At 47.9% G+C, this 16,153-nt stretch overlaps 1 protein-coding gene across 1 annotated transcript; it reads right to left on the bottom strand.

Annotated features, from left to right (window-relative positions):
• Nucleotides 1-10,352: 10,352 nt before the first annotated feature.
• Nucleotides 10,353-12,837, bottom strand: RD3 (RD3 regulator of GUCY2D). The gene is made up of 2 exons (XM_042926467.1): nt 12,494-12,837; nt 10,353-10,650 (listed from the first exon to the last, which is right to left on the bottom strand). Exons 1-2 carry the CDS (start codon nt 12,787-12,789, stop codon nt 10,353-10,355), a joined length of 594 nt encoding a protein of 197 aa, XP_042782401.1. The 5' UTR covers nt 12,790-12,837.
• Nucleotides 12,838-16,153: the final 3,316 nt, after the last annotated feature.

Here is a 16,153-nt window from a genome sequence, read left to right as displayed (position 1 = left end):
GATCATGAGGTTAACAGTTTATCCAAACTTAATGACTTTTCTGATGAGATTAGTAATGATGTTAATGAATATGTATTTTTTATGTTGTATAACTAAGGGAGTTACTTTTTAGAAGATCTGCATAATTTAGTAGACCAATATTTCTCAGATAATCAATGCACGATGTTACAGAATCATGGACCAGTAAAAGCCGTTTGAAGTACGAAGTTGACTAATGGATTTTAATGGAATAGAGTATGAAAATCATTGCTATGATTTCATATTCCACATTGTAACTAACTGTTTTGGTCTCTGAACTGTGGATAATTTGGTTTTTTTTTTTTAATTGTGGTAAAATGTACATAATATAAAATTCACCATTTTCACCATTTAAAAAAATCTTTTCAATGTTTTTATTTATTTTTGAGAAAGAGAGAGAGAGGGTAAGAGAGAGCGCATGAGCTGGGGAGGGGCAGAGAGAAAGGGAAACACAGATTCTGAAGCAGGCTCCAGGCTCCGCACTGTCAGCACAGGGCCCGATGGGGGGCTCAAACTGCGGGATCATGACCTGGGCCAAAGTTGGACGCTCAACCAACTGAGCCACCCAGGCACCCCTTAACCATTTTTTAAAGTGTACAGTTGAGTGGCATTAGGTGTATTCACATTGTTGTGCAACCACCACCCATTACATATCCAGAATTTTTCATCATCCCCAACTGAAATTCTGTACCCATTATAGTAGTACCCTAGTTCCCCCTCCCAGCAGGATTGAAAAAAAACTAATAAAATACTTTTCCCTCTTCTAAGTGCGTATCTGTGAGAGGGTGAATTTTCTTCAGATACTTCAGTTAAAACGTCTTATCACAATAGGTTGAATGCAGAAGCAGGTATAAGTAGTCATATGTATTCGTTTCCCATTACTGTGTGAAAAATAATCACAATCATAGCAGCTGAAAACAACACCCATTTGTATCAGTTTCTGTGAGTCAGGAGTCTGGATTCAGATGGGCTCCTCAGGGTCTTTGTACAAGGTCTCGCAAGGCTAAAATTAAGACGTTGGCCAAGGGCACAATTTCATCTGAGGCTCAGGGTCCTTGTCCAAGTGCACTGCTTATTGGCAGAATTCAGTGCCTTGGAGTTACAGCGCCAGAGTCCCTGTTTTCTGGCCAGCTGTTGGCCGGGGACTGCTCTCGGCAACCGGAGGCCGCTCACAGGTCCCTGCCATGTGACAACATTAGTCTTTGCTTCCCACAACATTGTAACTACTTCTCCAAAGCCAGCAGGAAAATCTCACTCCAGTCTGCTATGATGGAGTCTTATATAACCTAACACAGTCACAGGAGTGACTCTATCATCACCTTCACCACATTCTTTTGGCTAGAAGCAAGTTGTCGGTTCTCCCTCACTCCCTTGACTCACTGGGTCACCTTAGGGTGTGTTTATTCCAGGCATTACAGATGTTCAATAAACGTAAAAACAACATCACTCTTCTCACTAATACACTAATATGCAATAGTATATGCATATTATAGAATATGCATATTATATACTATGTATATGCATATATACTATGTATATACTCTGTGTATACTATATATACATATATATGTATGTATGTATATTTGTGTGTTTATATATATATATATATAGGATTAAAAATATGTTAATGTGTAATGGGTTTCTAGTTGTTATTTTAAATGAAGTTTGTAAAGATTGAATTTATCAGTTTTAATTTCTAATACAGTAAATATTGATAGATATAACCCTTATAAACAACAGTTCTTTGGGATTCTTAATAAATTTTAAGAGTATGAAGTGTCCTGAGACAAAAAACATAAGAACTGTTAATATAATAAATCCTAATGGCAATTCTACACAACAAACAGTTGGCATTTTCCAAATCCTTTCTGAGACTCATAGAAATACATTTTAAAAAATTTACAATTTGACAATAAATTTCATAATAAAAAATAAATAAATAAAAATAAAATTGGAATGACACAGAAAAAAAAATTTAACATTTTTATTTACTTTTGAGAGACAGAGCATGAGTGGGGGAGGGGCAGAGAGAGAGAGAGAGGGAGACACAGAATCTGAAGCAGGCTCCAGGCTCTGAGCTGTCAGCAGAGTCCAATGCGGGGCTCGAACCCACCAACTGTGAAATCATGACCTGAGCCGAAGTCGGATGCTCAACCGACTGAGCCACCCAGGTGCCCCTAGAAATACATTTTACATTGTGACCTAGCATACATATACATATGCATATATACATATTCACGGATACATAACCAAGGCAAAAGTTTCATGAAGTAATACTTATGTGAGGTACGCACTGATATTTTCTACTCTATTGCTAAGAAAAGCAAATTCCTAGTCACAACTCAATACACTGATTTCATGAACCACTCAATAGGTCAGGACCTTAAGTCTGAAAATCCAGGTTTATCATAGAACCGCTTGAAAAACATTTAAAAATACATATTTTCAGGGCTAAGCAAGTACTGTTTCCACCCAAGTGAACAGGAAAGGGGAAGAAAAAGAGTGAATCTATGCTTTCCTTCTCCCTTGAAGCACTCTTATGAGAATAGCCAGGGTTGATATTTTTCTGGGGATTATCTGATTCTGGCCATGGAAAGACTGAGTCATGAGAGTACATATCCTGGGTTATTCTGCATTAGACATTTAGTTATCCTAAGCAGAAATGTTTCCAAGCAAAGAGAAGGTGTTACTGAAATGCCCAGCACTGTGCTTGTGGCAACTGTGAGTACTAGGCTGTTCCTAGAGGATAGGATTTTATTGGAAGAAAAGCAGTTTTCCAGGAATCCAGGTTGCTGCCGGAGAGGGGGGGAGGCCTTTAGAGCGGATGAGAAGGGGGTTCAAATTCTGGTATAGCAGTTACTCTCTGTACAACTTTGGAAAACTCACAAACTGCCTAAACTCTGTAGAGTGGGATAAAAATACCTGCCTCGCCATGTTGTTTGTGTGGATAAAATGACCTAATTGTGCACTGTGCCGAGCACACATAGTAAGTGTCCCAAGATGGCAGGTTGTTTTCTTGCTGTTCTTGCCATGATGTGCTCTTTGATGTTGGGCATGCTAGAAATGGTGCTGCTGCCTCACCTACCTCCCAGGGGAAGTGTGGAGGTCAATGAAAAAATGGATCACAGGACAGAAATATCATGTGCTGTTAGATGGGAAGGAGGTGCCCAGAATGGAGCCTGGGGACAGGGCCCTGAGGACACAGAGGGCAGGTGAGTGGGTAGAAAGCAAGAGCCCACGGGTAGAAAGCAAGGTGCCTCTTAGCATGGAGGGAGGGACTCAGAGTAATCCTCTTCTGGTTCCAGGAGCTTTATGTGCCTTAATCTCAGTTAATCCCCACAACAACAGGGTCATGTAAAAATTATTACTCAAATGAGAAAACAGACTCAACAAGTTTAAATTTTTTTTTAATCTTTATTTATGTTTGAGAGAAAGAGTGTGAGCAGGGGAGGAGCAGAGAGAGGGGGAGACACAGAATCCGAAACAGGCTCCAGGCTCTGCGCTGTCAGTACAGAGCCCGACATGAGGCCCGAACTCACAAACCGTGAGATCATGACCTGAGCCAAAGTTGGACACTCAACCGGCAGAGCCACCCAGGCGCCCCAGGACTCAACAAGTTTAAATAACTGGGCCCAGGTCACACAAAAGGAGAGGATATGATGTTGGAGCAGCATCTGCCCCTACCCAGGCCAAGAGCCATCCCAGGCAGCCTTGTGGTTGGAGAGGAGAGGTGGGCTGGCTGTGGCCAGTTGGTGGGGGGGAGGGGAGAGACCTGTGTGTCCAGCTCATCCATGGGGACCCACAGCCCACAGGATGGACTCTCTGGCTGAGCTTCCCATGACCACCAGGGGGCCTTCATGCGTCTTCTGCAGGTGAGACCCAGCTCAGTTTCCCAGACTGACTTGGGTCTGAAGACTGCTGTAAAGCCTCATGGGTCAGAGTGTCACCAGCGAGGGCACCTCCCCCCTCCCACTGGCTGTTCCCAGCTGCCTCCTGGTCTTGCCACCTACTGGATTTCAACTCTCTGTCTCTGTCTCTTACACACACACACACACACACACACACACAGCCTCATGAATAGTTTTCTACAACACACGCCAGATAATTGTCATCCTACCCGATTGTATGCTTCCAGGTTTATATGAAACAACTCAGAATCCGTCATTCTCTCCATCTTTTCAGTTGCTATAAACTGGTCTTTTCAGCATTCTTTAAAAGATACATCTCATGTCCTCTCCAAGCATCTCCTGAACATTGCTAAGCAAAGATGATAAACATCTATGTGACAGTCTTGCAATCATCTGTCTCTAACCTAACATAAGGCCAATGTAATAGTTCCAAAGTACATTCATCTCCTATTGAGATGAAGTTATTCAGGCATGTATTAGATTCAGATAGATTCAGATGTGACAACAGAGAATTTCCTGAGCCCCCCCCTCCCCCCCACCCCGAGAGTAACCTAAAACAGTGGTTCTCAGCCTTGGCTGCACAATGGAATCGCCTGAAGAGTTTTAGAAAACCTGATGCCTGAGACCCATCCTGAGTTTCTGATTTATGGAGTCTGGGTTGCAGCTGGGCACTGGAATAAAAGCTCTCCTGATGATCCAATGTGTAGCCAAGCCTGAGAACCACAGATCTAAAAGATTAGGGCAATCAGGTTCAAGAGCAATGATTAAAGAGCTGAGTCTGATATCCCAGAGGAAGGAAGGTGACAAATGATCTTCAGTGTGTCCCATCGACTTTCCATTATCCATACTAATTGAAAGGAAAACTGTCACGAACAACGGTCAGATCTTAAATTTGAAAGTTCCTTTATAGTTTGCAATGCATTTGATCTTATTTTAACCTCACCACAAGCCTGGGAGGTAGACAGCATAGCTATGCTTATCTGATAGATGAGGAACAGGAGCCTCAGAGAAGGGAGTGATTTGCAAAGATGTAAGGGGAAAACCATTTTGCGAGAACTATAACCCAGAATTTCCAGCAGCCCCAAAGTCCCCACAATTTTATCTGCACTGTTAAACTCCCCTCCAGCCCCCGAGGCAAGGCAAAATCTGTTTATGAGTAAAAGATAGGAAACCTTTTAAGAGCAGATGGAGTGGTAGAGAGAAAACCAACCAAAATGAAAAGTTCCTCAGCAGATGAGGAAGGATGTCCCATGGCTTCATCCAGGGATTATGAGAAGTGTTGCTGCTTTATTTCATTCACCACCTACTCTGTGCCAGGCATATTTTGGGAGAACACACTCAAGTCAGACATGCACCCTGGCCTCATAGAACTTCATCCATTGAATGATATGGATACATCATAAAAGCCTTAGTGTTCATCCACAGCTCCACGGGGTCCCAGCCCTCCAAGCTGGTGTCCACATGCACCCATCTGTTCAGCACATTTGTAAAGTGCCTACCTGCATCCAGAAGGTAGAGCCCGAGAGATGAAAGACCCGGTTCCTGCGCTTAAGGATTTCACAGAGTATTGGAGGCAGCGGAATGCCTCAGAAGGGGAAGGAGTGAACAGAAACACCACATACACTTACATCCCTGTGTGATAAGTACAGCGATCAGGATCTGGGGGGCTATACTGAGAGGATGTAAGGCTCTATAACACCGAGGAGCAGTGACACAACAGAAGGATCCCTGGCTTCTAGGTCTAGGCAGGCCACTTGCCTACAGCCTGAGACAAAACATAATACACCTCACCCAATGGTCAAGATCAACTGGAGATAAAGGGAGTAAACTGCAAAGGACTATTCAAACGTTAATAAAGGAATTTGCTTGAAGACAGAACCATTTCCATCCTTAGCAATATCGATGCACTGGCTTATTTGGATAAAAGATGTATTCCTCCCGTCCCTTGTGCACATTAGGGTGGTTTCTTTGCCTGGTACCTTGATTTCTTTTCTACTAAGGACAGGCTAACCTCAACTAGATCCCCTCTGTCCTGTGTTCTGGAGCCTGGACCACTTGGCGAGAGCCGAGCAGAGGCCCCCAGTCCGGAGCAGGGACCAGAAGTAGATGCTAAAGCTGTTAACTTCAGGACTCAGCTACACAGAGACCGACAGCTTGTTCCCAGCATGGAATTCTCCCCACACCAAATCCTAGCTGGGAGGGGAGACTGGGCTGGAGAACTTCCAAGTTTGACTGCAGGGCTTTGGGCATGTTGCATTTGTTCCGGCAAGGGAATTATAACTGGAACGCAATACAATCAAATGTGCTAGAAAACACTCCAACTTCTGCTGGCTTGTGAATGCCTTTCTCATGAATATAAAAACTCTCAGACATTTTTAGAAACTTTAAAAAATCATTCTGTTATTTTTGCCTTGAATACGATAAAGTCATGATTTTTAGTCAATGTTTTTATTTTTAGATTAACACCTGACTAAATAGAATCATGTTAATTTAATACTCTATGCAATAACACTCGTAAAAAGGAACAGATGCCAATTTCCCCATTTAACAAATGATGTGAAGTGTTAAATTGTTTTAAAATAACTGTCTAAAAATGATTTGTCGATAAATAAATTTTGAAATAACATTTTGTGTTATGTTGGGGAGCCATATGAATATTAAGACAGACCAAAATTTCACTACATGTTGAATAATGGCAATAAAAACTATTTTTATTACCTACTATTAGAATTCTTGAGATTTCCCCCGAGTTATTTTGATACATTTTAGTGTATGGCAAGAAAAGAGGAGGCTTTAAGGTTGCTATTTGCAAACATGTCTCAGAAAATAAAGCACACAAACACGGAGAGCATTTTCATCAAATGAAAAGTCAAATTAGATATATTGCCACTATCCATATTTTAACATTACTTTTTAAGGTATTAGAGAATCTTGGTTGCTGTGGAAGCATTTTAATCAAATGAAAATAACAAGGATCTGAGTAAAGAGCGTCCTTAGGCTAATTTACAGAGTTGTTCTCATTTACGTGCAGTCATTAACTTCTTGCATATTAACACTAATGTTCCATAAACACTTTGTTTAAGCAATTCTTCATTGTGAAATTAAATAAATGCTATCTGACCAAGTATAAAACAGATTATAAATTTTGTGTCAATGTGTGAGGCTTGATTCGATCCTCAGTTCAAAGAAATGAAACTGCAAAAATCACTTGTTGGGCATGGTTAGGGAAAATTGAATATGGACTGGCTATTAGATGATATTAAGGAATTACTGTTAATGTTGCTGGGAGCGATAGTATTGTGCTGGAGTCACGCAGGAAACTTTCCTTATTCCTTTGCTATGCAGAGCGAAGTATTCGGGGGTGAAATGTTATCCTGCCTGGGATTTATTTGAAAATACTTCACCAAAAAATAGATTAAAGCAAATATGGCAAAATGTTAATAACTACTAAGCCTTGGTGACAGGCATATGGGGGATTCTTACACCTTTCGATATCCCTTTCTTCTGTTTGTAAATTTTCATAATAGGATTTTTAAAAAGTCCGCGAAGTAAAATAAAATCTTATCACCAAGGGTTCCAAGACCCCACTGGCGCCCTCTAGTGGCTGGTGGTGTTGAGCTGAGGGGACCGGGGCCGCCCTGCGGGGCCTTGAGCGTGCTCTACCCGTCCTGACCAACTGTGACCGCCGCTACCACACGCTCACAAGGAGGCTCTCAAACTGTTTTGTTCTTTTATTTGTTGTTTTTTTTTTAATGTTTATTTTTGAGAGAGACAGGGCACGAGTGGGGGAGGGGCAGAGACAGAGAGGGAGACACAGAACCCCAGGCTGGGCTGTCAGCACAGAGCCGGAGGTGGGCCTCAAACTCAGGAACTGTGTGATCATGACCTGAGCTGAAGTCCGATGCTCAACCCACTGAGCCACCCAGGCGCCCCTGTTCTTTTATTTGTTCTTACTGGGGATTTAAACATAGGAACTGAGTCAGAGATCATTACTCTCTTTTAATGACTTGAATGCAGAGGAGCGATTGGAATCCACTGCAGGACAACCTGTGTCTGAAGCTGGTGGGTTCTGTCTTGACCGAGGTGGGCAGGGAAGGCTTTCACGGGCGGCCAGTTACTTCACCTTAAAAAAGAATAGGACGTTGCGACACCTGGATGGCTCAGTCGGTTGGGCATCTCACTCTTGGTTTCTGCTCTGGTCATGATCTCATGGTTTCTGGGTTCAAGCCCTGCATCAGGCTCTGTGCTGACAGTGTGGAGCCTGCTTGGGATTCTCCCTCTCCCTCTCTCTCTGCCCCTCCCCCCCTCTCAAAATAAATAAACAAACATTAAAAAGAAGCACACAGCATTGAAAGTCTCAGATCTTCTTTTTCTTTGGGGAGGATAGGGACATGTAAGGTGGTGGGAAAGGAGGAAAACAGTAGATATTCTCTTAACTGACCTCCTCCAAATCATCTCCTCCACAACCAGGTTGACCCTGACACTCCCTTCCCTCAGAAAAAACACCCTGACCCACATCCCGTGTATCCAGAAAGCTCACAGCTAGTCGATCCTATTCTAACTCTCCCCGCCCCTCCCAACTGAGTTGTCTGCTCACCAAGGGTCACTTCTGCTTGTTCCAAACTTGTTTGTGCCCATTATTCTTATTGGTATGGTTAAAGTACACACAGGCCAATAAAACTGAAGTGTGGATCTCCCGTCAGACAATCCACACATGTCACAAAATAATGAACACAGCTTGGCAATTGAACGAACTTTTTCCTATGTCTTAACATAAAATATGTAAGATGTTTGAGGTATATATTTTTATTTAAGTGATTTTCTTTTTTTTTTTAAGTTTATTTTATTTATTTTGAGAAAGAGAGTGTGAGCAGGGGGAGGGGCAGAGAGAGAGGAGAGAGAATCCCAAGCAGGTTCCACACTCAGTATGGAACCCCCATGCAGGGCTCGAACCCACAAACCATGAGATCATGACCTGAGCTGAAATCAAGAATTGGACTGCTTTACCAACTGAGCCACCCCAGTGCCCCTATTTAAGTGGTTTTCAACTGCCACCAATTATGTAATGAGACAACTCCTTCATCTTGACAGTGTCAAGTGATTTTCTGTCTAGACTTGAATGAAAATAATCCCAAACCAGATGATTAAAAAAGTTTTTTTCTACTGAGCTTGGTCAGGGAATATATGGATTTTTTTCCCTGTCGACTTATCTCCTGGCATTTTATTTAGACTAATATTAAGATCCACTTGCATTTTCTGAGCATGCACTGATAGTTGGGGACAGACACTTCCTCCACCATCCCACCACACCCCACTTCAGCCCTGGGTATGTGGGGAAGCCACTAGACTTTCCAGACACCGGAGCACCACATGTCCATTATAAAGGTCTAACCGTATTCGAAATGGAAGGACACCAAATGAAGCCTGTAGGGAGGCTCTTCTAGAACTTTCACTTGGTTCTTTGAGGCCAGTTAGGGGTTTAAGCATCACTTTCCTCGAGGACAGCCAAAGAGCACGTGTGACCAGATACAGAAGGGGCCCTGGAATCAGAGACCTGGGCTCTCAGAGCAGTGAGTGGGAAGGCCTTGAAGCTCTACCTCCGGAAGGAGCTGCCAGGTGTTGGCTACATCCTACATGATGACACTCTGGGGTGGGGCAAGGGTAGCCTACTTCTGATCCCGGCCACCTTAGACTCTCATGCCAATTCCAAGGTAAGAGATGTGTCAGACCACAGGGAGGTGGAGACATGGCCCTTGGGTCTGTCCCATCATAGCCCAGCACTCAAGGACTCAGGGGCAGAGACTATGCCTACAGGAACAACCTCACTGGCTGCAGTTTAAGGTGTAAGAATGAGGCCCTCTCTGAGCCTCAGTTTATGCATTTCACTAGCTGAGGACAGTGGACCTATTGGCCTTTGTGGTCCCTTTCAGCTCTGCCTGACCATGGGGCTGTGACCTATCTGCAGCGGAGAGACCAGCCAGTCACAGCAAAGAATGGACATCACCCAACAAGTCCCACATTACCCAGGGTGAGGGGGTGAGTAGGATATCCTTGAATTGGGGGTGAGAACCCAGGTCTTGGCAAAAAGGGCAACTCTTCCCCTTCCGGACAGATGGGGCCAGGGTCTGTCTGCCAAAACCCTGAATCTCTGCGAGGCAGGGAAGGGGACGCTGCAGCCGACTTTCCACTTTCGCCAGGGAGGGAGGGGGGCCCGCTGCGGCTCCAAGCCCTGACCCTGAGCCGTGTGGCTGGTGGCAGAGTGTGGGCCAGAGGGTTGCTGCATCTTACAGGGCTGTCTTGGGACGGGGCCACCTCTTGGGCCCCTTGTCGAGGGCAGGTGGGGAGGCTCCAGGACTCGGACCCGGTCACCGGCCTATCATGCCCTCCCGCAGGTGTTCTCGGCTCCCGGGCAGGGTAGGGCACGGGTCAGTCCTCTTTGGGCGCCCGGAACTCGGGCAGGCTCCAGGTCCGGAGCGGCGGCGGCGTGTCCCGCTCCACGTCCTCCGAGATGGTCCGGATGTCGCTGGTGAAGGGAGAGATGCGCGCGCGGGTCTTGAAGGTGGCCAGCGCCAGGTTGCCGCGGGGCCGCAGGCTCCACTGGCGCGTCAGCTTGCGGGCCTCCTCCTCCTGCTTCATTCTGTCCAGGACCTCCTGCAGCACCGAGCGGAAGAGCTGGGACACCTCCCGCACCTCGGGCTCCTGCTCGGCCAGCAGCTGCCGGAACCTGCGGGCAGAGCGGACAGGACTGTGCGTGAGTCACGAGACGTGGCCCGTGGCAGGTTGGGGGGGGGGGGGGGGGTCTAACCCCGGGGGCTTCCCGTGCACGCCCAGGGGCCAGTTCCCGGTTCAGCCACTTCCCCGCTTCTGACGTCAATCAGAAACCACCCCACCCCCCCCACTGCTCCAGCCTATCCTGAGTTCAGCTCCCCGCTCGGCTATTTTTGGCTTCTGTGGGCCTCAGCTTCCTCATCTGTAAACTGGGGTCATAAACCCTTCTGTGGGGTTTAAAGAACTACCATAGGTGAAGATCCTGACATTAACCTCAGGTTCTCGTGCCAGAGTAGTAAGGGTAGCCCACTTCGTGTCAGCATGGCCCGGCCTTACCAATGTGAGGCTTTCTGGCTAACCTCTCCCACCCTTCTCTGCCCCCTGGCCAGAGCGATCTCTCCCAAATGTGTATCTGATGATGGCACCGGCCTGCGATACTCCTTCCATAGCTCCACGCTACCCACTGGGTGAGGTTTTCCTCTGCCTCAAATGTCTTTGCTTAGAGCTCAAAATGAATAACAGTTATTAGTGAGTCCATTTAACATCTGGTTTCCTCCACCACCTTGAGAATCAGGACTTCTCAAACTTTTCAGCAGTGAGACAGGAAATGTGAGCGGACAATCATGAACACATGTGTATCCCCAGCCTCCTCCTCACTTAAGAGGTTTGGTTTACCAGCCTGAATTCTGTCAGCAACCCCCCACTCCCCCCCCCCCCCCCCCCCCCCCCCCCCCCCCCGCCACGACTCACCCCACCCCTTTCCTCAGGGGCTTCTGGAAGTAGGTATATTTGGCAGGGGCGGGGGAGGGGGGTTCCTTGGTACAGAACAAGAGAAACGGGAGAGGGTAAGAATTCTCATCCTGGAGGAAGAAAGGGGGCCGGGGGTGGAAAAGACTACAAAATCCAAAGGAGTGTAGCTAGGACGGAAGAAGAAGGAGTTTTAAGGAGAATTTTCAAGAAAAAAAAAGGTGTACAATAGATGCTTGTGTTGGTTAAAGAGACGGGGGACTAAAGATGTGGGGAGACTAAGTGGGGTGTTCAGATGCTTTCCTGTGGATCTGTATTCCTTTACGAGTGCTTGGGGAAGTGCAGCTAAAGAACTTGAGTGACTTTGGAAATTATTGTTGGTTGTTGGGACCACACTTCTTCCACATCACATGAATCCAACTAGGACCGGGCCATGTGGGTCCAAGCTTTAGCAAGGTTACATTTATATTCATGAGCATTGTGGTACCCACGCTCTAAATCTCTAAATGTTCAGTGCCCCAGGCCTCCGGACGCTGTACACACACGCATGCACACGCACGCACACACACACACACACAACACAAGCCCACGCACACATGCACTCATGCGTGCGTGCACAGCCCCCTTAGGCGAGCTAATATGAAAGCTGGCTTGAAATAGGATAATTGAAAACTCAATTTTGGAGAGATTACCTGGAAAGCCTTTCTAAGAAGGTAACAAAGAAGATGAACTGATGAAGGAGGAAGAGCCGGCTACGTTAAAATCCAGGGGAAATATAAGCCAGGCGGGGAGAACAGAAAGCTCCAAGGCCCGGGGTTCTCTCCTGTCAAAACTCCTGTGCCTCCGGGAGCTGCCTCCTGCCTCCTTCTGAACCCCCAGCTCTGGGCTGGGATCTTTCAGGGTTGGCCTCCTGCCTTGCTCCTCTTAACAGGTAACTGGGTCATCTGGGTGCCCTGGCTCCCGGTCCAGTGGCCTCAGGCCACCGCCACGGCAGCCACACCCCTGGGGCCTACAGTGCAATGGCTGGGCCCGGTGCCAGCGGCAGGGGTTACCTGAGGATGGCGGGCCCGCAGTAGGACGGATGGATCTTGGCACAGACGTCCTCCAGCTGCAGCCGCTCGCCAGGGCTGAGGTCGTAGGTGGGCCGGGGTGTGCTGGCCAGCCAGCTGTAGTCCACCCCGGTGCAGATCTTCCTGACCGCGTTGCTGCGCTCCCATTGCTGCCTCTCCGCCTCTCGCATCTGCCCCGCCAGCTCCATCATGAGCGTGTCCAGCACCATCTCAGCCGGCCTCCGGGATGACGGCCGCGGGGGGCCTTCATTCCACCGAAGCCATGGGATGAGGGACATGGCCCCCCCAGGCCCTGCCGAGACAGGGCAGGAGTGCGTCTTCCTTGGACCCCTCTGTCAGTTAAGGTGGGAGAACAAGGGGGAGGGAGGACAGCTGGGACCCCAGCGAGAGAAGACCTGCTCTGCCCTCACAGCTGGGTGGCCTCAAGGAAGTTGCTTAACCTCTCTGAGCAATCATTTCTAATTCTGTAAGACAAGATCGGGCTGTCGTGAGAAGCAGTTGTGAATAAACTCGGGGCTCTCTGCACACCACGTACAAGTAGTCTCAGGTTATAACGATCCCTAATGCATGCAGATGGCTGAGCCCAGAGACACTGCCCTCCTGAATCTCTGCTAATTCCAAACAAAGAAGGAAATATACTGTGTATGGCTGAGCACAGTCTTATCCCTATGATTTAAGGGGGAAAAATACACACCTACATCTTATGTTAACCTGACAGGAAAACACCCTGAGTTTCTTAATGCCCCAACCTGTTGCTGAAGGAAGCTTGGAACTGTATGGGGTTGACATCACCCTGCAAAAGACACAACTTACCATTCATTTATTCAAAAGCCTTAATCAGGTACTGTGTGCACACCTGTGGGAGGAACACAAGCAAGAAAGCATGTCGGGGACCCTGCTTTCCAGCAGATATCAATAGAAAGAGGTAAACGTGACTGATGAAGCATAGCATCAGTATTGATGGGGAGCAGAAGGAGTGACTCTGGGTGATGACAGGGGTCATGGAAAGCTTGTGGGCAAGAGCAGGGTGAAGAGGGAATGCAGGCTTCAGACACATGGACTGATGGAAAAGGTGTCCCAGGTGGCGAACCCAGCCATGATACAAGGAGTATCGGGTGCAGAAGCAGAGACCCTAACTCATATATCCACAAGGTCTTGTGCAATACAGGTTTGGTGACTGACTGACTAGATGAATAGATGGATGGATGGATGGATGGATGGATGGATGGGTGGATGGATGGGTGGGTGGGCGGATGGGTGGGTGGGTGGGTGAGTGGATGGATGGATGGATGGGTGGATGGATGAGTGGATGGATGGATGGGTGGATGGATGGGTGGGTGGGTGGGTGAGTGGATGGATGGATGGATGGATGGATGGATGGATGAGTGGATGGATGCATGGGTGGATGGATGGGTGGGTGGGTGGGTGAGTGGATGGATGGATGGATGGGTGGATGGATGGATGGGTGGATGGGTGGGTGGGTGGGTGAGTGGATGGATGGATGGATGGATGGGTGGATGGATGAGTGGATGGATGGATGGGTGGGTGGGTGGGTGAGTGGATGGATGGATGGATGGATGGATGGATGGATGGATGGGTGGATGGATGGATGGGTGGGTGGGTGGATGGGTGGGTGGGTGGATACATAATTGGATGGATACATGAACTGCCATCTCAGACACACCCCAATGGCTGTCAGAGGTGGGTTTGTTCCTCTGATAGCAGTGAAGGTGAGGGCCATTCCTGGGCCCAAATCTGAAGTGGGTCTTTAAGATGCCCCAGCTGCCTTTTCTATGACCTTCCCCCTCTGGGGAACCCTCTGTTCCATGCACCAATGGTCTTCTTCCTGCCCAGACCCCCCAGAGGCCGAGGAAAGTGATTTCATGAACTCAGCCTCAACAACATGGCCATGAGGCATGGACACACACACATTTTTAGGCAGCCCTCCTACCACCCTGCAGAGAAATGAATTGTTAATGCTGGGAGAATCAGACACAAAGAGGAAAAATATTATGGGGTAACAATAGCCTTCTGGGGTGGCACAAAATCAAACCTCTTCTTTATTCATGAACAATCCCTAGCAACCATTATATTTAGGAAATTAAAAACCTTCATCTTCCACTCAGCCTAAGTCTATCATGAGTGGGGGCCTCAGATTACACCCTGATCCCTTCCTGGGAGGTTGGGAGAGAAGGACAGACCATCAGACCCTGTCCTTGGGGTCTGGACAGTTAGGATCTTTTCTTCTCCACCCTTAACTGCTTCGTGTGTTCAGAATAATTGAGGCTGGGTTGTAGTGTGGGGAAATGGGTTGGGGGTGGGTGGGCTATGTTCTGTCCTGAGAGCCGTGAGCACCAGGATCCTCTGTCCGAGGCCAAGGGATCTGATTGAATCAGGCAAAAGGACACCTTGTCACTGTGTTTGTGTTTTCAAAAGTGCATGGGTCAGGTTGATGCTTAATATCAAAAGAGTGAATGGTGTCTTCATGGTGCCTCATGAAGGGCACCCCAACTAGAGATGGACGAACAGTCCCGTAGGTGCTGCCGAAGATGCTGGCCACCCACAGCTCCATACTCTCTCTCCAGTGTCCCTCCCTCCTCTGCCTGGGGACTTAGCTCTAGGGTCAGCAACTCTTCTGACACCTGTTTCCTGATATGACCACTTTCCAGCTGGTACTCTGAAAACATCCTGTACAGACATTTTTCATAGCACCAGGAACACTTAATGGAGTGTGACAATTTACCTTCCACCACCCCCCTGCTCTGTGTCACATGGGGGCAAGGACTGTGCCTTAATCATCCTTCCATGCCTGGTGCTGGGTAGTACTGCGAATGAATGAGTGAATAAATGCATGCACAAAGGAATGAATGATTAAAGAATTCATGCATGCGTGATGGTGAAAGACCAAGTCCCCACAGATCTGACCTTCCCCAAGTGAGGGGGCATTTGTCAGCGGCCACGTGGAGGACAGTCTCCTCTGGCCCCCATGGCACCACACTCTCCTGTCGCTCAGAGATCCCTCCTGAGGATGAGACACTGGCTGAGCTGTGGGGTCAGAGGTCATGTGGGGACCCCCTGATGGAATAGTTCCCTCTCTGCCCCATGGAGCCTCACCCAATGATGCTTCCAAACCTGGCCCTGGCCCTCCTTCCCCAGGAAGACTTCCTTGGTTGACCTCCCTCAACCCCTGCACCCCAACATCCCCGCCCCCCTCCCCGCTATCACCAGTTCATCTTGCACCTGCACCTGAATGCTGGGCACCCATCCCTGGAAGATGATTGGAGGAGAAAGAGACTGGTGAGGCTCAAGGCAGAGGGATGTGACGCCCTTGAATGGTCTCTTAGTGTAACCTGCCACATACACCCTCCCCCCCCACAACCCCCCCCCCCCGCCACACCCCTGCCGGCTGGTTAGCACATGTCCCAACTCACCTGAGGCTGCCCAGCCCAGCCCACTGACCTCTCCTCCCTGTGGAAATAATCTTTCCTTGGCTTCCATTAGACCACAACCCTGGGTCTACATCCTGCCTCCGTCTGCCTCCTGGGACTCCCTCTCAGAGCCCTTATGGGCACCCCTCCCCTGGCCTTCCTTGGGTTGTTGCTGTTCCCTGGTGCTCCATCTCAGGCTGTCCATCTCATTTCA

This window comes from Panthera leo, chromosome F3 (assembly GCF_018350215.1).
Source record: "Panthera leo isolate Ple1 chromosome F3, P.leo_Ple1_pat1.1, whole genome shotgun sequence".
In the NCBI taxonomy this organism is placed as follows: Eukaryota; Metazoa; Chordata; class Mammalia; order Carnivora; family Felidae; genus Panthera; species Panthera leo.
This window is presented reverse-complemented; position numbering and strand designations above follow the sequence as displayed.

Bases quoted from the DNA above. Each gene is read 5' to 3' on its own strand.
- RD3 (XM_042926467.1), bottom strand. From the start codon at position 12,789: ATGTCCCTCATCCCATGGCTTCGGTGGAATGAAGGCCCCCCGCGGCCG. The intron at 10,651-12,493 runs GTAACCCCTGCC...CTCTGCCCGCAG, and splicing joins TGCGGGCCCGCCATCCTCAG to GTTCCGGCAGCTGCTGGCCG.